This window comes from Microcaecilia unicolor, chromosome 1 (genome assembly GCF_901765095.1).
Source record: "Microcaecilia unicolor chromosome 1, aMicUni1.1, whole genome shotgun sequence".
In the NCBI taxonomy this organism is placed as follows: domain Eukaryota; kingdom Metazoa; phylum Chordata; class Amphibia; order Gymnophiona; family Siphonopidae; genus Microcaecilia; species Microcaecilia unicolor.
The window spans coordinates 135,667,296-135,693,216 of record NC_044031.1 but is presented as its reverse complement, the minus strand read 5'-3'; the positions used below and the strand labels follow the sequence as shown (position 1 = coordinate 135,693,216).

Sequence of the window (25,921 nt, the reverse complement as noted above, 5' to 3'; positions counted from 1 at the left end):
TTTCCTAATAATACCCAACATTCTATTCGCTTTCCTAGCTGCAGCAGCACACTGAGCAGAAGGTTTCAGTGTATTATCAACGACGACACCCAGATCCCTTTCTTGGTCTGTAACTCCTAACGTGGAACCTTGATGACTTAGCTATAATTCGGGTTCTTTTTTCCCACATGCATCACCTTTCACTTGCTCACATTAAACGTCATCTGCCATTTAGCTGCCCAGTCTCCCAGTCTCGTAAGGTCCTTCTGTAATTTTTCACAATCCTCTTGCAAATTAACGACTTAAGATGATTTAGAGATGAGAGTAACTAGCGAGGAATTTAAATTTGCTGATGACACAAAGTTATTCAAACGACTTTGAATAACTTTGTGTCATCAGCAAATTTAAATACCTCGCTAGTTACTCTCATCTCTAAATCATTTATAAATATATTAAAAAGCAGCGGTCCTAGCACAGACCCCTGAGGAATCCCACTAAACTACCCTTCTCCATTGTGAATACTGCCCATTTAACCCCACTCTCTGTTTCCTATCCTTCAACCAGTTTTTAATCCAGACTAGGACATTTCCTCCTATCCCATGACCCTCCAATTTCCTCTGTAGCCTTTCATGAGCTACCTTGTCAAAAGCCTTTTGAAAATCCAGATACACAATATCAACTGGCTCCCCTTTGTCCACATGTTTGTTTACTCTTTCAAAGAATTAAAGTAAATTGGTCAGGCAAGATTTTCCCACACTAAAGCCATGCTGACTTGGTCTCAGTAATCCATGTCCTTGGATGTGCTCTGTAATTTTAATAATAGCCTCTACCATTTTCCCCGGCACCGATGTCAGACTCACCGGTCTATAATTAACTGGATCTCCCCTGGAACCTTTTTTAAAAATGGGCGTTACATTGGCCACCCTCCAATCTTCCGGTACCACGCTTGATTTTAAGGATAAATTGCATATCACTAACAGTAACTACGCAAGCTCATTTTTCAGTTCTATCAGTACTCTAGGATGAATACCATCCGGTCCAGGAGATTTGCTACTCTTCGGTTTGCTGAACTGCCCCATTACGTCCTCCAGGTTTACTGTGAAGTCAGTAAGTCTCTCCGACTCGTCCGCTTGAAATACCATTTCTGACACTGGTATCCCACCCAAATCTTCCTTGGTGAAGACCGAAGCAAAGAATTCATTCAATCTCTCCGCTACGTCTTTGTCTTCCTTGATCGCCCCTGTTACCCGTTGGTCATCCAGCAGCCCAACCGATTCTTTTGCCAGCTTCCTGCTTTTAATATACCAAAATAAATTTTTACTATGTTTTTTGCCTCTAATGCTATCTTTTTTTCGTAATCCCTCTTGGCCTTCTTTATCTGCGCCTTGCATTTGCTTTGATGGTCCTTATGTTGCTTCTTGTTATTTTCAGATGGTACTTTCTTCCATTTTCTGAAGGCGTTTCTTTTAGCCCTAATAGCTTCCTTCACCTCACTTTTCAACCATGCCGGCTGTCTTTTGGCCCAGAGGGTTCCTCAGAGGCAGGCATTGGTAAAGGCAGAGCTGGTATGAGTTTGATGACATACTGCAAAGATGCCAGTGCTGAATTAGAAGGCTGGTTCTGGTGCTTAAGAGACTGGTGCATCAGCACTGACTGTATGGTGAGGGAACAACTCTTATGGCACTGACGCTTCATGGGTACCGACAGTGCCAGGGACTCATAGCTCCTGGCACCATGCTTCGAAGTGGACCAATGCCAGTGTCTTTATCTTCCCTCATTATATGACATCAGGATCCCTCGGTGCTGACAAGGACAATATCAAATCCTGACCTATCCTCAGAGTCAGGTCTGATGCAAACCAGCCTTGATGGGGCCCTACTGGTGCCCGATGTTAAGGCAGGGCGAGACCTCAATGCTGGTACACCCCCAGTGTCTGATTCAACTTCTCCAGCCACAGGCACTGATGCCTCCAATGCCAATGCAAATGGATCGATCAGTCATAGAAGTGCCAAAAAGTTTCTAATGCAGGGCCTCTCTGCTTTTCTGAATCCATTTCTGCATTTTCATTTGTGTTGTGAAATAGAGAACACAGTTAGAGGCCTCATGATCAGAGCCTAGGCACGACAGAAACCATTTATGGGGGTCAGTCCCAGAAATGACTCTGTTGCCCCTACAGCAATGCTTAAAACCACTAGGAGATGTTTTTTTGTGACACTGAGGGAAAAATAGCCAATGGATCAATGATAAGAGATGAAGAAATCTCTACACCAAAAAGAAAAATCCACCGTGGCCAGTGCTCAGGCCTAAGCGGGCCTCAGGAACCATGAAAAAAAACAAGGAAAACTTAAAATGTGCTGAAAACCCTAATGAAATAAAAGGGGATAAGGGAAAAGACAGTAGAAAAATATGAAGTTAAAACCCACGTACTGTGAGGTAAGGCACTGGGAAAAAAATGATAATGTTTGACATGCTGAGGTGAGCTCAGAGAACGCAACTTCTCTGCTCTGCAGAAAAACATAGACTGCTGGTCCTTCGTGCTCATGTGAGGTGGGAAGGCACTAGTGCATGTGTGGTGCGATGCTGCCAAAGGCTTCTTAAATTTATGGAACACTGGGTAGCATCCGCACCAGGCTCCAATGGATGATGTCACCCACATGTGAGAAACAATGTCCTGCTTGTTATCAGACAACAAGACATTCTTTTGCTAACACAGCGAGGTGTGCCACATCTTAAGCTCATTGATATGTAGAGACTTTGTATTAGAGCCACAGAGTACATGGGATTCTCTTATTTGGCTTCATACATTCCACAGCCCAGCTTCTACAAGGGCAATGACCATTTGAAAAACCTGCTAAATCTGTACGTAACTCACCTTGAGCTCTGGTTGGAAAGGTGAGTAATAGTGAATCAAAAATCTAAATTCATGCAAATACCCTATTTCTCCCTTTATAATCAGATCTCTTCTTACCGTATCAAGCTGAGTTCTTTATCAAAAATATGAATGTGGAAGAAATGCTGGCAAGTGAGATCCTTGGTGATTTTCTTGGAGCAGTGAAAAATGTGTGGCAGCCCGACAAACTGAATGCTATAAACATTACCTCAGCTCTGGACAGGGGAGGCAGAGTTCCACTTCCCATCAATGATATGAAGGAGGGGTAAGAACATTTAAATCAAGGTATTGCGAGAGCTGTTTGTATTGTCCACCATTTAGAGACAGCAACTCCTCTTTTTTTTTTTTTTGCCATATTATGACAAATCACATCTATTTCCCAGGGATTTGGGGGGTAGTTACTAATGTACATTAAGGGAATAGCGCATGATATTTGCATCCTAACTTGTGTTAAGTGGCAAAATCATGCATTATTTTACTGTAGCACACATCAGTTTAAGTCATTGAGCTACATAATAATGAGAACACTTTTGGCAAAGTCCCTCTTGAGAGACTCCTGAGAAAATTAAAAAGCCATGGGATAGGAGGCAATGTTCTGTTGTGGATTGGGAACTGGTTAAAAGATAGAAAAGAGAGGATATGGTTAAATGCATAGGAGCCCGGTATAAGAGGCTTGGGGAGGCTAACCAGCTTATTTTCGAAAGAGAAGGCCGGCCATCTTCTGACACAAATCGGGAGATGGCCGGCCATCTCTCAAGGCCGGCAAAATTGGCATAATCGAAAGCCAATTTTGGCCGGCCTCAACTGCAATCCGTCGCAGAGCTGGACAAACTTCAAGGGGGTTTGTCGGCAGGGTACAGAAGGCGGGACAGGGGTGTGATGAAGAGATGGCCGGCTTCGCCTGATAATGGAAAAAAGAAAGCCGGCCCTGATGAGCATTTGGCCGACTTGGCCTCTTTTTTTCCACAGCCAAGCCTCGAAAAGGTGCCCCAACTGACCAGATGACCACTGAAGTGAATCGGGGATGACCTCCCCTTACTCCCCCAGTGGTCACCAACCCCCTCCCACCCAAAAAAACAACAACATTTTTTTGCCAGCCTCTATGCCAGCCTCAAATGTCATACCCAGCTCCCTGACAGCAGTATGCAGGTCCCTGAAGCAGTTTTTAGTGGGTGCAGTGCACTTCAGGCAGGTGGACCCAGGCCCATCCCTCCCTACCTGTTACACTTGTAGTGGTAAATGGGAGCCCTCCAAACCCCCCCAAAACCCACTGTACCCACATGTAGGTGCCCCCCTTCACCCATAAGGGCTATGGTAATGGTGTAGAGTTGTGGGGAGTGGGTTTTGCGGGGGATTTGGGGGACTCAGCACCCAAGGTAAGGGAGCTATGCACCTGGGAGCTATTTTTATTTTTAATTTTTAGAAGTGCCCCCTAGGGTGCCCGGTTGGTGTCCTGGCATGTCAGGGGGACCAGTGCACTACAAATGCTGGCTCCTCCCACAACCAAATGCCTTGGATTTGGACGGGTTTGAGATGGCTGGCCTTGGTTTCCATTATCGGCGAAAACCGATGCCGGCCATCTCAAACCCGGCCATCTCTGACATTTGGCCGGCCCCAACCATATTATCGATATGAAAGATGGCCGCCCATCTTGTTCGATAATACAGTTGGCTCCGCCCCTTCCTGTGGCCGTCCCCGGAGATGGGTGCCCCCGTTCGATTATGCCCCTCCACGTCTCAGCCACAAGCTCACGAAGTACCGGGCTGTCCATATCAGGGCTGCTCCCTGGGTCCAGCACTTCTTTCCTCCTCCATTACTTCTGGTCCAACGTCTCTCTCTCATCTTTCCTCCGATGCAGCATCTATCCCTTTCACTCCCTCCCTGTGGTCTCTATAATTTGATTAGATCACCACCGGTAGCGTGGCAGCGGCACCATACTAATTAAACAGCTTGCTTCAGGGCTTCAGCCTGATAGCATTCCTTGTGACGCATCCTGCCGCCTCTGACACAACTTCCTGCTTCTGTGAGAGCAGGATGTGTCAAGGAAGGCCGTCAGGCCGAAGCTCCAAAGCAAGCTGTTTTAGTTAGTATGGTGCCACTGCCGTGCTATTGGCAGTGATCTAATCAAATTAGAGGTACTGCAAAGAGGGAGTGAGACGGATAGACACCATGGAAGGGGGGGGGGGAGGGAGAGGTATAGACTTTGCAATGGGGGGGGGGGGATTAGGGAGAGGAATAGATGTTGCAATGGGGGGAACGAGGGAGAGGGATAGATGCTGCAATGGGGGGGAGAAACAAGGGAGAGGGATAGAAGCTGCAGTGGGGAGGGGGGAATGAAAGAGATGCTAGACTAGAAGTAACGGAGGAGGAAAGAAGTGATGGACCCAGGGAGATTAAGATGCAGTAGGTACTGCTCCATTGGACCTGGGGTCGAGGGCAGACAAGAAGAGATGCTGGACCCAGGAGGGAGAAGGAGATACTGGGCCAGGAAGAGACAAGAGAGACTGCTGGACTGGAAGAGGGGAAGACACTAGACCCGGGAGGGGAGACACTGGAACAGGGAGGGGGCAAGGAAAGAGGAGAGATGCTGGATCTGTGGAAAGAAGGGAGAGAGAGACTGACTAGACTGGAGGGGAAGATGGAGGGGAGGGAGAGAGAGGGACTGAGATGTACTGGAGGAGAGGTGGAAAGACACTGACCGGACTGTGTGTGTGTGGGGGGGGGGGGGGGGGGGAGGAGGAAGGAAGAAAGGTGGGAGGAAGGGGATGAGAGATACTGATCCCACAGGTGGGAGGAAGGGGACAGGGAGACAGAGAAGCTGGGCATGGAGGGAGCTTAAGGACAGGGACACAGAGGTGCAATGCTGGACAGAGAGGCAATAGGGACAAAAGGGGGCAATGTTGGACACAGAGATGATATGGAAACAGAGTGGAAATGCAGAACAGGTCAACCTAGGGACACAGAGGAGAAATGATGAATATAGAGGAGAATAGGGATGCTAAGAGGGCAGATGCTGAACATGGAGGGAGGGAGAGAGGGAAGGAGGAACAGGGACAGAGAGAAGATGAATGGACGACATGGAGAGAGAAGAAATGTCTAATGGACATGAGCCCTGAAAAGACGGGGGAAAACAGGAAAGCAGAAAAGAGACATCGGGACCAAAGTGAATAGAAAAATAAAATACTCGGACAACAAAGGTAGAAAAAGTATTGTATTCTGAATTTATTAATTGGAATTTGTCAGCTTTTAGAAATGCATATCTCTGGTATTTTGTATTTGAGAGTCTATTTCACTATTAGTGCTGTGTGTAGAGTCTGACTTCCTGAGGTTTCCAGTTCAGTTTTGCCTTCATATTTCTATTACTGATGTTTGGTCCCTTGTTTCACATTTGTTATGGGTCTGTATGTGTTGTGTGTGTGTGACCAAGGTATGGTGTTCTGCTAGCATTTAGAGTCTGTGTAGAGATCATATTACAGTGATTTGTTTAATTATTTTTTTTTTACTAGATGGTGTATCTGTGTTTTAGGGCATGGTGTAATATTTACAGTGCTGTCTTTTCATGCATTAGGTTGTTGCTTTTTGAGTCCTGGAAGTTAGTGGTGTTGTGCAAAAACACACTGAGAACAATATCATACTATAAGTTTGTGTATAGTGTTTTACAATGGAGGAATTGTGTTGGCCTTACTGAGGTGGCATCAAAACTTTAAATTTAGTTTGTCATAACATCAGAGTGTTGGTATTTCTACGCTGTGGTCCAGTATATTCCTTCCCTCCATTACCCATGGTCCAACAGTTTCCTCTTCCACTCCCCTCCCCTTCCCAGTGCCTTTCAGCTGCACTTTGTAGCCTGGGAGCTCTCAGACATATTTTAGTAACTTGAGGTTCATGAAGAACCTGTTGACCTTGCAGCTCCCAGTCTCATGAGGCAGCAAAGCCAACAGATTCTCTGAAGGTGGGAGCGGAAGGGGAAGATATGTGCGTAAAAGAGAGGCAGACTGGCTGTGGGAAAGTGGGATTTGAGGGGTAGATGGACTGCAGGCCTCTATAGAGATGTAGGTATCAGCTACTGACACTTTTTAAAAAATCCATTTTAATTCAGTTGCCCAAGAGACCTATATATATCTATTGAAGCTTTCACTATTTAATTTTCTTTGCCACTTTATTCTCTGGCATTTGGATTTTTTTTTTAATTTTGCTCACAACTTTTTCAGTAGTAGCTGAGTGTGAGTTACATTCAGGTACACTAGATATTTCTCTGTCCCTGGAGATATTAAATTTAACAAAAGGTATTATCTGCCACTGTTTTGCTGACCTTTCTGTATGCTTTCAGGCAATTAAGAACTCAGGCTTGGCCTCGCCCACTTTATCCTCCCCAAACAGCTGAGCCACCGACCGCCTATGGTTAAATGGCTGTTCTCTCAGTGGGGGAAGGTGAATACTGGAGTGCCCCAGGGATCTGTATTGGGACCTGTGATTTTTAACATATTTATAAATGATCTGGAAATGGGAAGGATGAGTGAGGTGATTAAATTTGCAGATTACACATAAATATTCAAAGTTGTAAAATTGAATGTGGATTTGAGAAATTGCAGAAGGACCTTAGGAAATTGGAAGACTAAGAATCCAAATGGCAGATGAAATTTAATATGGACAAGTGCAATGTGATGCACATCAGGGAGAATAATCCATATCATAGCTACTCGATTTTAGGTTCTAAATTAGGAATCGCACAAGAAAAAAATCTAGGTGTCATCGTGGATAATATGCTGTAATCTTCTGCTCAGATTGTGATGACAGCCAAAAAAGCAAAATGAATGTTAGGAATTATTAGGAAAGGAATAGAACACAAGTTAAAGAACATTATAATGCCTCTGTATCACTCCATGGTGCGACCTCGCCCTGAGTATTGTGTGCAATTCTGGTTGCTGTATCTCAAAAAAGATATAGTGGAATTAGAAAAGGTTCAAAGAAGGACGACTAAAATGATTAAAGGGATGGAATTCCTCCCATATGAGGAAAAGCTTAAGAGGTTAGCGCTCTTCAGCTTGGAGAAGAGATGGCTGAGGGGAAATATGATAGATGTCTAAAAGATCCTGAGTGGAATAGAACTGGTAAACATGATTTTTTTTTTTACTCTTTCAAAAAATTCAAAGAAAAGGGGATACTTCATGCAGTTATATGGTAATACTTTTAAAACATTTTTTCACTCAATGAATAGACAAGCTCTGGAACCTGTTGCCGCAGGATGTGGTAAAAGCAGTTAGCATATCTGGGTTTAAAAAGGCTTGGACAAGCTCCTGGAGGAAAAGTACACAAACTTCTATGGGGAAAGCCACTACTTAACCACAGAAGTTGATAGCATGGAATCTTACTACTCTTTGGGATTCTGCCAGGTACTTGTGACCTGGATTGGCCACTGTCAGAAGCAGACTACTGGACTAGATGGACCATCGGACTGACCCAGTATGGCAATGCTTATGTTCTTAAGAGATGTGTGCAAATTACCTCATTATTACTGCATATAAATTGAATAATACTGCTTGCATTGAAATCTGCAAGCTGCTGTGCTCTTGTTAGTGTTTCTGGATCTGGGGCCCACATGGCAGGAGTCCTCCTTTGGCAGACTCTGTTGGCTGTTGATTGGCACTTGGTGCCTCCACCTGGGAAAGAAAAGTGTTAGCGGGTGCAATTTCCCTCCTTTTTCCCCTGGAAAAACTCAAAAAGACAACTATGAACAATGCTGGCTGAATGGTTAAACAATTTAATTTATTTACAATTTGTATTATATAGAAACAGTAAGACATTTATTTATGAGAAGTATTTTGATAAGCAACTTACTAAGCATTCAGGGTGAATGGTGGTCAATAAGCAACCTACTAACCAATTTCTAAACAGTACTCTTACCAATGTAGCAGCCTCGAGCATATCTCCCTTTCCTTCATGAAATTATTTTATCAGAGTGGCTCCTTCTCCTGTCCATCCTCACCATATCCCCCAGACCTCACCCTCTAGTTGCTGCTGGTGGGAGAAAGAAAATGAGAGAGAAAGGAACCACTAACAGGAAATATCATAGATCCTGAAGGGAAATAAAATATAAAGAGAAAAGAGAATAGTTATAAAGAAATAGTTCTTACCCGAAACAAGCTGAAACAAAGGAAAATAATATATTTCCTGGAGAATAGCCAATTAGCAATGATATCAGGACAGAAAACTCTCTTGCAAAAAGGCTCATTCTAAGGATTTCTTTGTCTGCAGGTATTTTTATAGTAATAATGATGTCGTCACCTCTCCATTCCCTACACCAATCAAAGTTTGCATAGGTGTCCTGCAGATACACCTCTTTTTCGGGTTCTTAACCCACCCCGTCTTCAAGGTGTTCCAGACCCCCGTGTTTTCCATTCTTTTCTCTCTCCTATATCTCACTTCCATTCTCCTCATCCTTGTCCTTTACCAAGATATCCACACCTTGTGCCTTATCACGATCGCTTTCCTACTTTCCGTACCTTTCACTATCTCCTTGTTGGTCATTATTGGATTTGTGACAGTCTCCTTTACCTGACTTTACCTTCCATTTATTCATTTTGTATACTCTCTACACTCAATTATTTTTCTGTTATTGTTCCTCTTAATACTTCTTTCTCCTTCCCCACTCATTCTAAACGTTCCCTCTCTGTCCCCTCTGCTGTAGCCCCTGAGCATGAAGCTATTCAAAAATCTTTGGAATATATTAATTCTACTTATCCCTTAACTCAAGTTAGATTTGATGCTCTCTCTGCTACTTCTTGGATTCCAATTTTTGCTGCTTCCACTGCTGAATTAGGAATGCCTATTAGACGACTTCAAGCTGTCTTACATGTATTGACTCATGAACTGAATATTGCCTTTAAGGCTGTACAAGACCAAATTGATGAACTTACAATTTTTACTCGCTGTAATTGAATGGGTTTAGATTACTTGCTTGCAGTACAAGGTGGCTTATGTACTGTTTTAAATAGTTCTGACTGTTGTACTGTAGTTGTTAATCGCTCACATATTAGAAATGCTATGGAAAAATTGTTAATTTGGCTAAAATTTCAATTTCTGATTACTTTTCTCCTCTTGATGCCTCTTCTTGGTGGTCTTCTATCACGTCTTGGTTTTCTAATCTTGGAATTCAAACATCAATTGTATTCCCAGGGGCCTTTGCCTCTATTAGACCCCGAGTGCTGATTGCACTCCCAGCGGCCTCAGCTAGTGGCCACTGCTGGGCTCCGAGCACCAGTTATGCTCCTAGGAGTCTTTCTGCTGCTGGGCCTTCAGCACCAAGTGTGCTTCTGAAGGCATTTTGCATCAGTGAGTTAGGTGAAAGGTGAACAGCAGAGTGTCTTGGATATGTAAATTGCTTACAGTAAGAAAATGCAAACTAATGATCAACATTACACACTATGAAGATGATTATTTATTAAAGTTGGTGAATAAAGTTGGGGTTCATAAAGCACACACTCTAAATGAAGGTAACTGAAGCCTGTTGGGGGAGGGAGGTCAGAGAAAACTCCTCACCTGAATCTAATTGGGGCTGGAATCAGAGAGAGCTAGACTTTCAAATGAGCTAAGAGCTATGAACCTTGCAGGGAATGGACCCCAGGAGGTACATCCTGAAGACAGCAGACTTGCCCACCAGGAAGAAGAGGGAGCCCACTGGCAGAACATGGTCACTGGGGGATTAAGGGGAGGTCATGCCTTAAACTCTCCAGTGGTCATCTGGTCATTTAGGGCACCTTTTTGTAATTTAACCGTGTTTGACACAGGTCTAGCCAGACATTTTGGTTTTGTTCCATTACGGCAGAAGAACATCTAACTTTTGGGAATGCCCAAGTCTTGTCCAAACCCCCCCCCCCAAAAAAAAAAAATAAATAAAATGCCCCCTTGAAATTTGGACAAATGTGGAAAAAACCTTCTCAAATTGGAGTTTCGAAAATCGCAACTTATATGTTTTTGTGAGAAAAACATCCTTCTGCCATTGCGAAAGCTTCTTGAAATGAGCTCAACATTTCAAAAACATTATGTAGTCAGGCAGCAGTAAGATGTAAATAAGCAGTTGGAAAAATCACATTCAGAGGACACAATGAGAAGCAAAGTGTATTATTACCCCTGAGAAAAATTACATGAATCACTGCCTCAAAAATACTGGTGGTTATTTTGAGAATGTAACAGAGGTAGTCATTACACTGCAGATGTGCTCACCATCTACTTGGAACCGATGCTGTAGATTTTTCTTTTTTGGGGGAGAGGATGAATTATTAAAACTTTGAAATGAAAGGAAAAGAGTAAAACTCTCTAAAAGGTCTAGTAAAATAATCAAAATGAGCTCAATTACAATGGGATTGAACTTAATGTATTAATTTATTTTTATTTATTAGGATTTATTTACCGCCTTTTTGAAAGAATTCAATTAAGGTGGTGTACAGTAAGAATAAATCAAACAGGAGCAATAGACACTTACAGCAGCAAAAATATTCAAATAGCAATACAAAGTATGGCATAGAGGGGCATAATCGAACGCCCCTCCCAAGTTTTCCTGAGGACGTCCTTGCAGGATGTTCCGGCGAAGGGGCAGGGAAACCTGTATTATCAAAACAAGATGGGCGTCCATCTTTCATTTCGATAATACAGTCGGGGACGTCCAAATCTCAACATTTAGGACAACCTTAGAGATGGTCGCCCTTAGAGATGGTTGTCCCCGGTTTTTGGCGATAATGGAAACTGAGGATGCCCATCTCAGAAATGACCAAATGCAAGCCCTTTGGTCGTGGGAGGAGCCAGCATTCATAGTGCACTGGTCCCCCTGACATTGTAGGGGTATTTACCTGAGATCTCACCTTTGCTGGTCTTGGCCTATATAACAATGTGGATTTTAGCCTGTGCCTGTAACCATCAGAAACCAGCTTGGTTACAAAGGAACATTAGTGCTGAGCATTGCAAGATTATTTCATCCAAAGACATATTTCGTGGGCTAGTCTGCTATCTCCTGGGAAGATTGGAGGAGAGAGTCACCCATGGCTCCAGGAGTATCTGAGCAGACAGGGAGGTTTGCTTGCCGTCAATAGTAGAACAAAGGCTCACTTCTTGACCATGAAGCTGGCTGGACATTATGTCACCGTATGTGATTGGTCCACAGGTATCATCTGACCCTTGCATACCAGAAGTTTGGACTGAAGAGAGAGGAAGAAAGGAGACGACCAGAGGATTTTTCAGGTGAATGGAACGCTTGAAAGAGCCAGAGACTGATTTTCCTAACACCAGTGAACTGCATGCGTTGTAACCAACTGACAAGGCGTGCTCAGCTACAGTATCAGGCCTTATCTAAGACTGTACCATTTGCATCCAGAATTCAAATCTTGGACCTTATTCCTGGACTGAGAGACTCGCTGAGAATTCAGCTCGAGTCTAGAGGAGAAATCCGCTTCGGAACCATTGGAAGTCTGCCATAGACTGCAGGGTGAGATCAGGATTTATTCCTATGGCCAGGAGGATAATTAATCCTTGTCTTTATTCTGTGAGAGATGGGTTATATCATTACTTATGGTCTGTGAATTTAGCTGCTACGGTATTTTGCATAAGATGTGTGCTAATCATTAAGATTTCAGTGCTGTAATTGGTTGTGTAATCACTCATTTAGTTAGTCCATTAGGATAATCATACGTCATTACCTATATTTTGGTTATAATCTCTTTGTATAGCAAGTTATTGTATTTTGCTTGACATTTTCCTGCAGAACTATTTTTATACATATATTTTTCTTTACATAATAAATAATATATATATATATATATATATATATATATATATATATATTCCTTCTGTGGCATGGTTCCTTTTTCCAGCACAGCTAGCTTGTCATTGGGATAAAGGGGTACACTCCCCTAGACAGGATATTGCTATTTAGTAGTGTTCTGTCAGCTAAGTACCTCTTGCATAGAACATACCTTACATATTGGGGTCTCGTCTCGGTCCCAATTCTTACAACATGCTAGGACACCAACTGGGCACCCTAGGGGGGCACTGCAGTGGACTTCACAAATTGCTCCCAGGTGCATAGCTCCCTTACCTTGGGTGCTGAGTACCCCAAAACCCACTACCCACAACTGTACACCACTACCATAGCCCTAAGGGGTGAAGGGGGCACCTACATGTGGGTACAGTGGGTTTCTGGTGGATTTTGAAGGGCTCACATTTACCACCACAAGTGTAACAGATAGGGGGGGATGGGCCTGGGTCCGCCTGCCTGAAGTGCACTGCACCCACTAAAACTGCTCCAGGGACCTGTATACTGCTGTCAGGGAGCTGGGTATGACATTTGAGGCTGGCATAGAGACTGGTAAAAATATTTAAAAAATTTGTTTAGGGTGGAAAGGGGTTAGTGACCACTGGGGGAGTAAGGGGAGGTCATCCCCGATTCACTCCGGTGGTCATCTGGTCAGTTTGGGCACCTTTTTGAGGCTTGGTCGCAAGAAAAAATGGACCAAGTAAAGTCGGCCAAGTGCTCATCAGGGATGCCCTTCTTTTTTCCATTATTGGCCGAGGACGCCCATGTGTTAAGCACGCCCTAGTCCCACCTTCGCTATGCTTCTGACATGCCCTCGGGAACTTTGGTCGTCCCCACGATGGAAAACAGTTGAGGGCGCCCAAAATCGGCTTTCGATTATGCCAATTTGGGCGACCCTGGGAGGACACCCATCTCCCGATTTGTGTCGAAAGATGGGCACCCTTCTCTTTCGAAAATAAGCCTGATAGTATACTACTTACAATGTCAACACAATACGTAATAGAACATTTTAATAGATAGTGTAGGGTATAAGCAAAGATGGTTAACATATAGATAGGTAAGAGAGTAAGAGGAGTTAGAAAATAAGGTGACTAATTTAAAGAAAGTTGCACATGAGGTCAGAGAGGTGATTAAATGTTATCTCAGCTAGGGTAGGAGTGAATAAACATGTCCTGCTGCAGTATGTGCAGCCTATGTCACTCCTTGTGTGTGTGTGTGTGTGTGTGTATGTATGTATGTATGTGTGTGTGAGACTAAGAAGTTAGTTACTTCTTCCATTAAAGGCCTGGTTTGAAGATCCAAGCTTTCACCTGCTTCCTGAAGTAGAGATAGTCTTGTGCTAAGTGGAGCTTTTCAGAGAGTGCATTCCAGAGCATGGGGGCTACTCCAGAGAAGGCTTGCTTGTGAGTATTGTAAGGTACTTTTATAGCAGGTAATTACCACAAAAGCAATTATTCTGGATTAATTTGCTCAGGGGAATGACTACCTAACTGGCCCTTGGCTAGCTAGCTGTTCCAATGAAAGGAACAATGCCACAGATGGAATAAATTATTTTATTAGATATATAAAAATATGTGGCCAATTACAAAGCAGCTTACAAAAATACACTTGTATTACAAAAATAGATTATCACCAAGATATATACAAGGAAATATGATTAGCCAAAGAAACTATCTAAATAAGTGATCACACAACTAATCACAATACTGATATCCTAATTATGAAAACTTACACTACTAATATGTCTTGTACAAAATACACTTAGCAGCTAATAATTCACTGACCATCAGTCCTGGAAACCAATCTATTACAGATAAAACCGTGGAATAACTATCCCCTGACCATAGGTAGTATATCCTACATATCTCTTACCCCGTAGTCCGTGTGGCAGACTTCCAATAGTAAAGAATCAGATTCCTCCTCTGAGCCTCAAGCTGAAACCCCAGTGAGTCTCTCAGTCCAGGAATAAAGTCCAGGGTCTGTATTCTGGATACAGATGGCACAGTCTTTCGGATGAGGCCATGTATTGTAGCTGAGCTAACCTTGTCAGTTTGTTACAAGGTATGCAGTGTTTAGAAAATCAGTCTCTTGCTCTCTCTCAGATCCATCTAATCCCCAACAAGTCTTCTGGTGTTCTCCTTTCTCTTCAGTCCAACATTGACATCTTTCTGGGACAGATGATACCTATGGACCAGTCACATATGGTGCAATAATGTCCAGCCAAATTCATAGTCATGAAGAGAGCTTTGTTATAGCAAAGAAACTGTTATCAGACAGCATGCAAACCTCCCTGACGGATCTCATACTCCTGGAGCCATCTGTGTCTGTTACTCTTCTCTGTTCTTTTCAGGAGATAACCGGAGGCTAGTTTGCAACAAATGTCCTTGGATGAAGTCATCATGATATGCCCAGCAATAATGTTCTTCTGTAGAAAAGCTGGTTTCTGGTTGTTACAGATATATTCACGCTACAGGCTGTAGAATCCATATTGGTATAAGAGAATGGTTCAGGCTTCTATAGGCCCCAGACCAGCAAAGGTGAGATAGCAGGTAAATATTCCTACAGTATCATGTCATGTAATATCTTTTAGAGAGGGTGTGGTTAGAGATACCCCTTGGAGGACCTTAGTGACTTTGGAAGTGTGTAGAGGGTCATCCTTTTCTTCAAGTACTTGGGGCCATTTCCTTTAAGGGCCTTGAAGATCAGACATAGAGTTTTAAATTTAGCCCTGTATTGTACTGGTAGCCAATGAAGTTTTTGCAAAAATGGTGTGCTTGCAACCTTTTATGAGTCTGGCTACAGCATTTTGAATCAATTGGAGCTGGTGCAGACCCTTTGTAGTCAGACCATTGTAGAGTGCATTACAGTAATCCAGTCTTGATATTAACATGGCATGCACAACTGGGATAAGATTTTCCTTTTCGATGAAAGGAGAGAAGCAGCATAGTTGTCGTAAATAGTAGAAGCAGCTGTTGAAAGTTGAATGGATTTGGGAAATCAGAATAAGTGTTGAATCTAACTGTATTCCAGGGTTCCTGACTTGTAATTTTGATGTCAGGTATGTGTCCACTTGTGTTAGGCATCCAGAGCAGCTCAGTTTTACTTGGGTTCAGGCAAAGTTTGTTGTGCTTAGCCCATTTTTGAATTGATGTTAGACAGGTAATCAGTTTATTCAGGGCTGTAGGTAAGTCAGGTTCAATGTATGAGTAGCTGCACATCATCCACGCAGATGTAGAACTGAGTGTCCATTGACCGAATCAACTTGGCCAGTGACTTGAGGTAGATATTGACCAGAATTGGTGACAGTATCAATCCTTGTGATACCACGCTGGTCAGTGCCCATGGTGGCGATGAGGTGCTGCCAAATATTATGGATTGTTGTCTGTCTGACAGATAGGATCTGAACCACGCAAGTACTGTTTCATTGATACGTGTTTCTGCCAGTCGTGCTAGCATGATATCATGATCCACAAGGTCAAAAGCTGCTGAGAAATCTAGCAGTACTAACACCGAGGCAAATCCCCTGTCTCGGTTTCTGTGAATATCATCTAGTAGGTATACAAGGACCATTTCTGTTCCATAACCGGGTTTGAATCCAGATTGACATAGATCTAGCGGGAATGGGATGTTGTATACTGGCCGGTAACTTTCAAGTTTGTCAAGGTCAAGGTTATTATTTTTTAACAAAGGGTGAACCACTGCCCTTTTCAATACTGTTGGTAGTTGCCCTTTAGAAAGAAAGGAGTTCACAATTTTAATTGTCATGTGTGGTGTTTAGTTATTAATGTACTATAAGGAAACAGCACTCAGAACAAGAAATATAACTTTTCACCTCTCATCCAGTACTGACAACAACAATGATATTACTGTTAGAAGGAGGGTATCATAAAACACTCTTAATTGTGGCCTGTTGCCTGCGAGTTTACTTCTCCATCAGTATATGTTTCTCTATAACAGTGGTTCTCAAACTTTCTTCTGTTGTGACACATCTGACAATGTTCATGAGGGTGACACACTGAACACTAAAATTCACAGCTAAATATTTGATTGTTAAAATTTATGGGCCCTGTTTATGAAGCAGTGCTATAGGCATGCTAGTGTTTTTACCATGCGCTAAAAATGCTAGTGCACCTTAGTAAACAGGGCCCTATGAAAGGCAAATATAAATATAAAATATTCTTAAACAGAATTTAATAACAGTTTATAAAACAAAGAGTTATTACATTTCTTTGATCTTTACCTTTTCAATGAGAAATTTTGGACTGATGAGTTGCATGCAGTTTTTCCATATGGGATTGTATAGTAAGCAACTTCATAATAATCTTACTGTCAAGTCAAGAAACTTTTATCCATTCTTGAGTCTATATAGCTTATCATACAAAACAAATGTTTTTTTTTTTCAAATTCTGATGTCACCTCAGTAACAGCAACATAAGATCCCTCTACTGCCAGATATTGTGAAGTAACATAAGACCCTGCAAATACTCAGAAACTATGTAGCAAACAGAACATATGGAAAGCAGACCTGCAGCATTTGTATTTGGGACTGATGGCAGCATGGTAGTCAAGAAGCAGAAATAGAGACCAGTTATGGATATTTCAAGGAACACACCTCCCACTTCTTCAGGACACACCAATGTGTCCCGACACACCGGTCGAGAGCCACTGCTCTATGATACCATATCTGATAACTGGTACTATACTCATAGATGTTGAAGATGCTTGCATGGCTAGAGGTACAGTGTATAGCATTATGGACCTTAATCTATTGTTTCAGCTTTAGGTGTCAGGTTCCTGGCCAGGTTCTCTCGGATCAACTGAATTAAATTCCAAGAACAGACAAGCATGGACTGTTAACTCCAGGCATACAATTGGCAGGTAGTTTCAGGGCACTGAACCCCCGCCACCGTCCCCCCCCCCCTCTAGAAACCAGAATGCCAGAAGTTAGTATTAAAGTTTAGCCTTGTAGCAGAAATACTGAAGTGTACTAACAGTTTTAGAATGCTGTAGTTGTGTGGGCTAGGCACTTCGTGGTTAAACAGTGTGCCTTTATGCTTGTTCCCAGTGTGAAATGCTGCATGTAATTTTACATTTTTAACTTTGGATTATGATTTTATGTGTGGTATGAGCTGTTAATCTGTGTCTGTTTTTATTTTTATTTATAGATGTGTGCTTGAAGATATATGTTAATTAAATAAGTATCTGCTCTTTGTTTTTGCATATACCAATTTACTTATTGATAACAGTTGTGTGGTTAGTTGGTTAAGCCACTTTTGTATTTGCTTTGCATTTATAAACCATCTGTTGTATGGATTGTATTGTTTTTCTCTGTTTACATTTGGCATATCATTTTAAAAGATGAATTTACTTGTGGCATAAGCATAAATATTTTCCATGCATTATACTACGCAAAGCATGACACACATTGTTGCTAAATGTTTCACATCCAGCTGCTGCAGAAAAAACAATTTGGATCAGCTTCTTCACAAGATGCTTCATCATTCTTAATTAAGTCAAGCTATTCAGAGATGACATATGCAAATTTAGTGTCAGTGTAAGGCTAAAAGATTTGAATAAGATTACAGTAAATGAATGAGAAACTTGATTTGCTGTCCTTAATTTTTGTTCTCTAGTGTTTATGTAACGGTTGGTGCAGATGCTTCTTTCTCTTCATGCTTACGGGAAGTGAAGAATCCTCAAAACCAGTTACGGTGCAGCCAAGAGATGGAACCCCTCATCAGCTGTGATAAAAAATTTCGTGCTCAGTTCCATATAGATTGGTGCAAAATTTCTTTGGTGAGTGTTTTCATGTTTGCCAAAGGCCCGTGGGATGCTGTGCTCATGTGTGAAGATCATGAGATAATTAAGAGACAAATCAGGTACTTTGAGGCATGCTTACTAAAGTGTGGTAAGTTTTGCATTAAGGGCCAGATTCAGTAAATGGCGCTGATGATTCATAGCAGTTAATTTCATGGTACTACCTCAAGGGGCAGCCTTTTATTTTATATGGAAGGGTGCCCCCCCTAGTGGTAGTACTAATAGACTACCACTAGGGGTTGTCAGCACCATTTTAGACCCAGTGTAGTCCTAGAGTGGAAGTGACGGGGAAGAACTCCAACCCTGGGCTACTGAACTACCATGGAGACCTCAGGGTGGGGTCAGCCTCTGGGGAGAGATGGGCTTGTTTTTTTGAGGTGGTGCTTTTTGATGGGCAGGGGAGATTGGATGAGGGTGGGGTTTGATGATGGGGGGATCAGAACAGGGGATTCCAGGGGGGGATTTTGACACTTGAAATAGGATCAGAATGGGGAAGATGTCTGTAGGGAGGTACGCACCGTGGCACTTCTTCTTTCAAATATGACCGGGTACCACACTGCTGTTAGCCACTTCTTTGCAGTCATGGCAGTTAGAATGCAGCACTGATCTGCATGCTAGCTGTCACGCCTCTGCTCCACCCTTGTCGCACCCACACACTGCACACTGGCTGTTACAATGTATGTTAGCTGTTAGCAGGGCCGCCGGGGGGGAGGGGCAAGATTCCCAGGGCCCAGCCTCCAAGAACAGTCTGGCACTGGCCATAGAAACAGAGGTGTTGCTGAGGTGTTGCTAAGGGGTGGCAAGTGCCACCCCAAACAAATGGCTTGCCACCCTGGTTTTGGTAGATGTGATCAGCATTTTTTCACTCTTCCTCCTGCCCTGCGCAGTCCAGTATCACTCTAATCTTCCCTCCTCCCCTTTGGTGGTCTTACACCATTTCTGCAGGCTGCCAGCAGCATCAATAAGGAGAGCAAGCTGCCTCCAGCTGGTCCTGGAGGCATTCCATCTGTTGTGTCTCACCTCCTCTGACATAACTTCCTGTGTCCGCATAGGTGAAATACAGCAGAGGAATTGCTTTCAGGGCCAGTTGGAGACAGCTTGCTCTCCTTCTTAACGCTGCTGGTAGCCCACAGAAATGCTGGAGGACCGCCAAGGGGTTGAGAGAAGGACAAAAGCGATACTGGACCGCGAGGGGGGCAGGAAGAAGGGTAAAAGAGATGCCAGCCTGTATACAAGGGAAGGGAGGGAGAGAGATGTCAAAAAGCAGGAAAGGGGGAGAGGGACATATGGCTGACCGTGGGAGTGTACATCAGCGACAGCAGGGGCAGAGGGGAAGCCCTTAAGATTGTTTGCCCTGGGCCCGGCTTTGTCTGTCGGTGGCTCTGGCTGTTAGCACGAATCCATGCTAACATCTAATGCATGGTAAAAGCTGTGCTAGCTGCTTAACTAGCTTAGTAAACATGCCCCCTAGTCAGTACAAGGATTCCACTGACAACAATAGGCTTGCAATAAATAGTATGCATTAATAGTAACATAGTAGATGAGGGCAGAAAAAGACCTGCACGGTCCATCCAGTCTGCCCAAGAAGATAAATTCCTATGTGCTACTTTTTTATTTGTACTGTCCTCTTTAGGGCACAGACCGTATAAGTCTGGCCAGCCCTATCCCCGCCTCCCAACCACCAACTCCCGCCTCCCTCCACCAGCTCTGGCACAGACTGTATAAGTCTGCCCAGCACTATCCTTGCCTCCCAACTACCAGTCCCGCCTCCCACCACCAGCTCTGGCACAGACCGTATAAGTCTGGCCAGCACTATCCCCGCCGCCCAACCACCAACTCCCGCCTCCCTCCACCAGCTCTGGCACAGACTGTATAAGTCTGCCCAGCACTATCCTTGCCTCCCAACTACCAGTCCCGCCTCCCACCACCAGCTCTGGCACAGACCGTATAAGTCTGGCCAGCACTATCCCCGCCGCCCAACCACCAGCCCCTGCACAGACCGTATATGTCTGCCCAGCACTAGTCCCGCCTCCCAACCCAGCCCCGGCACAGACCGTATAAGTCTGCCCAGCACTAGCCCCGCCTCCCAACCACCAGCTCTGCCACTCATTTTAGGCTAAGCTCCTGAGGATCCCTTCCTTCTGCACAGGATTCCTTTATGTTTATCCCACGCATGTTTGAATTCCGTTACCGTTTTCATCTCCACCACCTCCCGTGGGAGGGCATTCCAAGCATCCACCACCCTCTCCGTGAAAAAATACTTCCTGACATTCTCCTTGAGTCTGCCCCCCTTCAATCTCATTTCATGTCCTCTCGTTCTACCGCCTTCCCATCTCCGGAAAAGGTTTGTTTGCGGATTAATACCTTTCAAATATTTGAACGTCTGTATCATATCACCCCTGTTTCTCCTTTCCTCCAGGGTATACATGTTCAGGTCCGCAAGTCTCTCCTCATACGTCTTGTAACGCAAATCCCATACCATCGTCGTAGCTTTTCTTTGCACCGCTTCAATTCTTTTTACATCCTTAGCAAGGTACGGCCTCCAAAACTGAACACAATACTCCAGGTGGGGCCTCACCAACGACTTGTACAGGGGCATCAACACCTCTTTTCTTCTGCTGGGCACACCTCTCTCTATACAGCCTAGTAACCTTCTAGCCACGGCCACCGCCTTGTCACACTGTTTCATCGCCTTCAGATCCTCAGATACTATCACCCCAAGATCCCTCTCCCCATCCGTACCTAGCAGACTCTCACCGCCTAACACATACGCCTCTCTTGGATTTGTACTCCCTAAGTGCATCACTTTGCATTTCTTCGCATTGAATTTTAATTGCCAAACCTTAGACCATTCTGCTAGCTTTTTCAGATCCTTTTTCATGTTTTCCACTCCCTCCGGGGTGTCCACTGTGTTACAAATCTTAGTATCATCCGCAAATAGGCAAACTTTACCTTCTAACCCTTCGGCAATGTCACTCACAAATATATTGAACAGAATTGGCCCCAGCACCGATCCCTGAGCACTCCACTACTCACCTTTCCCTCCTCCGAAGCGAACTCCATTCACCACCACCCTCTGGCGCCTGTCCGTCAACCAGTTCCTAATCCAGTTCACCACTTTGGGTCCTATCTTCAGCCCATCCAGTTTATTTAAGAGCCTCCTGTGGGGAACCGTGTCAAAAGCCTTGCTGAAATCTAAGTAGATTACGTCTATAGAAAGTCCACGGTTCAATTCTCCGGTCACCCAATCAAAGAATTCAATGAGATTCATTTGGTAAAACCATGTTGTCTCGGATCTTGCAACTCATTTTCTTCCAGGAAATTCACTATCCTTTCCTTCAGCATCGCTTCCATTACTTTTCCAATAATCGAAGTCAGGCTTACCGGCCTGTAGTTTCCAGCTTCTTCCCTATCACCACTTTTGTGAAGAGGGACCACCTCCGCCGTCCTCCAATCCCTCGGAACCTCTCCCATTTCTAAGGATTTATTAAACAAATGTTTAAGAGGACCCGCCAGAACCTCTCTGAGCTCCCTCAATATCCTGGGGTGGATCCCATCCGGTCCCATGGCTTTGTCCACCTTTAGTTTTTCTAGTTGTTGATACACACTCTCTTCCGTGAACGGTGCTATATCCACTCCATTCTCAAATGAACTTTTGCCAGTCCATCATGGTCCTTCTCCCGGATTTTCTTCAGTAAAAACAGAACAAAAGTATCTATTTAGCAAATTTGCCTTTTCTTCATCATTATCTACATAGCGGTTTGCAGGATCTTTTAGTCTCACAATTCCCTTTTTAGTCATTCTCCTTTCACTAATATACCTGAAGAAATTTTTGTCACCCCTCCTTACGTTTCTAGCCATTTGTTCTTCCGTTTGTGCTTTCGCCAGACGTATCTCTCTCTTGGCTTCTTTCAGTTTCCTTCGGTATTCCTCACCGTGTTCCTCATCTTGAGTTTTTCTGTATTTCTGGAACGCCAACTCTTTAGCCTTTATTTTCTCAGCCACTTGCTTGGAGAACCATAGCGGTTTCCTTTTTCTCTTGCTTTTATTTACTTTCCTTACATAAAGTTTTGTGGTCTTATTTATAGCTTCTTTCAGCCTGGACCACTGTCCTTCCACTTCTCGTATGTCCTCCCAGCCCATCAGCTCCTTCCTTAGGTATTCCCCCATTTTACTAAAGTCAGCATGCTTGAAATCCAGTTAGTAAGTCTAAATTTACTGTACACCGCCTTGAGTGAATTCTTTCAAATAGGCGGTACATAAATCGTAATAACTAACTAACTAAATAACCTAAATGCATCAGTAGTATATGTCTATAGCTTACGTCAAATGTGACAGGTGCCCATGCCCACTTCCTGTTTTCAGCCAATCAGAAGTGAGGACATGCCCAAGTCACACCCACTTCCCGCCCCTAGGTATGTTATCACTGGATATGAAGTATTGAACCTGTCCAAACTTTGCGCATTTGTATAACCATGCCCCTTGTTCTGCCTTATTTGCATAACCCCTCCCCCAACCCCACCCTCTTTTGCACAGTCCCACACCAACCCTTCCGCTTTGGGGGATGTCACAGGAAGTGTCATAGCCACACCCCCTTTCCCAAGATGGTGGCCACCACTGTATGCATCATGTCACTTCCTGTTTCCACGACTAGCTGCCATCTTGAATGGGGTCATGTGATATGAAGTGACATTAAAAAAATCCTGACACTACCAGCTCATCTCTTACAAAAACAGACCCCCTGGCATTTTTTCTGCCTGACTTCAGCGTTTTAGGACATGATCTCTCTTGAAAACAGGAGGGGGGCCTCCTCTTGCATTCGTATGTGAGCTAAAAGCAAAGAGGAGGCGGACGATTGGTATATTCTTTTTGTTTTAAAACCTAAAACGGCTGTCATTTAGTAAAAACAGCTTTAAAAGTAAGCACAATCATTTTTGAAATTAAAAAAATAAGAAAAACAAAACAAAAATGTCTATTTTCTTTCCTGTGAGGAAAAAAAGGTTAAGGTGTGCATGCGTGACTAAATTCTGCTGGTGCTGTAGGGAGCAGTGTCGGGGTTTTTTTGACATCACTTCCTATCACATTACCCCATTTAAGATGGTGGCTAGTAGTGGAAACTGGAAGTGATGTGATGCATACAGTGGCGGCCGCCATCTTGAAGATGTGCAGCTATGATGTCACTTCCTGTGACATCATCAAAAGGAGTGAGTTTGAGGAGGGGCTATGCAAATAAGGTAGGGCAAAGGGTGTGGTTATGCAAAAGTGTTGTGTTTTGGGTGGGGGGTCAAGACATCATAGTAGTAACATTACCCCTGGGGGTGGTGCTTGGGTGTGGTTTGGTTGGTGACATCATCAAAAGGGGCATAGGTGAGCATGGCTTAGGCGTGTCCTCATTTCTGGGTGTGGCACCTGTCAAATTTGACAAATGCTATGGACATACTACTTGTATCTAATCTAGATAACAAGGAGATAGATTACCCTCTCAGGATTCATCAACGTACACTGCTCTGTGCAGTATACACATCTTTTCCTGATAATAGTGCAGAGGCTTAGATGCAGCCTTGTGTAAAATATGTTGAAGTACAGAAAATAATCTGAATAACAGAGACAGCCTTCTGCTTTTGTCATAAAAACATAGCTAGAAAAATGTAGACAAATAAAGACCCTATGGCCTATCCATACCATCCACCATCCCTTCCTCTTCCTCAGAGATCCTATGTACTTGTCCCAAGCTCTCTTGAATTCAGATACTGTTTTCATCTCTACTGTGAGGCCATTCCATGACTTCACCACCCTTTCTGTGAAGAAGCATTTCCTCAGATTACTTCTGAGTGTGTCCCCTTCCACCTTCATTGTATGCCCCCCTTGTTCCTAAAAATTCGGCACTGAAATGAAATTCGCCTAAGTGCATTCTATAAAGTATTCCTTAATTTAGGCAAACTTTATAGAATAAGCCTAAATTACTGTGCAGTTTATAGAATATGCTGAGTGCCAGTCCGCACGACTACATTTAGTTGTTGGCAGTTATGCCAAGTAAAAACTGGTGTAAATGCTGACTCTTAAATTAGGTGCGAACTAGGTATTCTATAACAATATGCATAGTTGTAGAAATGCCCAAGACCTACCCATTCCACGCCCACTTTTCAACTATGAGACTTAGAATATGCTTAGACAGTTCTGTGCGTAAAATCTAATTAGTCAATTAGTGTCAATGATTGCTTGCTAATTAACCTTGTTAACCAATTGGGTTACATGCATTATTATGGAATACGCTTCAATTTCCACGTGGACACCTTGGCGCGATATATAGAATCTGGGGTATTATGAATAAATTGCTTTCTTGTCAAAGATTTTTTTTAATAGCACCTGCATATATCAAATTGCAATAATTCAACTGTGAAATCATTTCTGCTTGTAATATGCACAAATTTTATTCTGATACATGTGCTTTAATCTGTCTAAATTGATCTTAGTTGCCACAATGAGTTACCATAGATAAATGTGAATCAATTATCACTCCAGGGCTACAAAGATATAAAGATAAGAGGATTGGCATACTCCCCAGAAAAGGAACATTATCAGGGATATTTTGTTCACTTCCTGACACATGCAAAGGCATGGTGAGTCTCCAAGGATGGATAGCGTCTAAAATTTATTAACGGACTCTTTTCAATAAATTTTAGGTGCTGTCCATCCTTGGAGGCTCATTGTGTTTTTTGCACGTGTCTGATTCTTGTACTTTGGATTCCCTGCTTGTTCACTTCCTGCCAATGGTAACTCTTTTCTTCTGAGCTGCACTTTCAGCAATTGCCAGCCTACACCTCTGTCCGCACTGTTTGTGGTTCTTTTTCCCAAGCTGTACTTTTGACAACCCACACTTCCTTTCATGCGGCGTGTTCACAGCAGACTTGTTCAGCACAGAGCGCTCACTTTTTTTTGTTTGTTTTTTTCATCGTCATTTTCTGCTGGAACTGAGTGTTTTCATCCTCAATACACCTTCTATTTTGGATTGCCTTTTATTTTCTGTTACATCCACAATTCAGCAGGATCTGTTTTGTATTGCTTGTTACTTTTTTGTCACTACTTTTTTCATTATCTTTTATTATGTATTTAAGGAGAATGTTTTATCTGCAACATACAAGCACTTTCAGTCACCTTTCTCTTTTTGCATCACAATATTAGGGGCTTGTCTTTTGTTCCAGTTGTTTTCTTTTTTTTTTTAATTGATTCAGGGCCAAATCTGTCATTTTTTCTTTTCAACTAAAGAAGTATTAGGTGTGAACTGCCATACATTTTTCTATACTGCATTGGTCATGCATGCACAGTCTTTTTAAAGGTATGCCTACTCTAAAATTTTCATATATGCACTAAGGGCCCTGTTTACTAAGGTGCGTTAGTGTTTTTAGTGTGCCTACACTTGGCGCGCGCAC

At 43.2% G+C, this 25,921-nt stretch overlaps 1 protein-coding gene across 2 annotated transcripts in view; it reads left to right on the top strand.

Annotated features, from left to right (window-relative positions):
- The window catches only part of SGCE (sarcoglycan epsilon), a 94,394-nt gene that overhangs the window by 28,368 nt on the left and 40,105 nt on the right, over positions 1-25,921 (top strand). For both annotated transcript variants that reach the window (XM_030200664.1, XM_030200655.1), the window contains exons 4-5: positions 2,936-3,134; positions 18,308-18,470. In XM_030200664.1, coding sequence (XP_030056524.1) covers positions 2,936-3,134; positions 18,308-18,470 — 362 coding nt within the window. The remainder of the gene's footprint in view (positions 1-2,935; positions 3,135-18,307; positions 18,471-25,921) is intronic.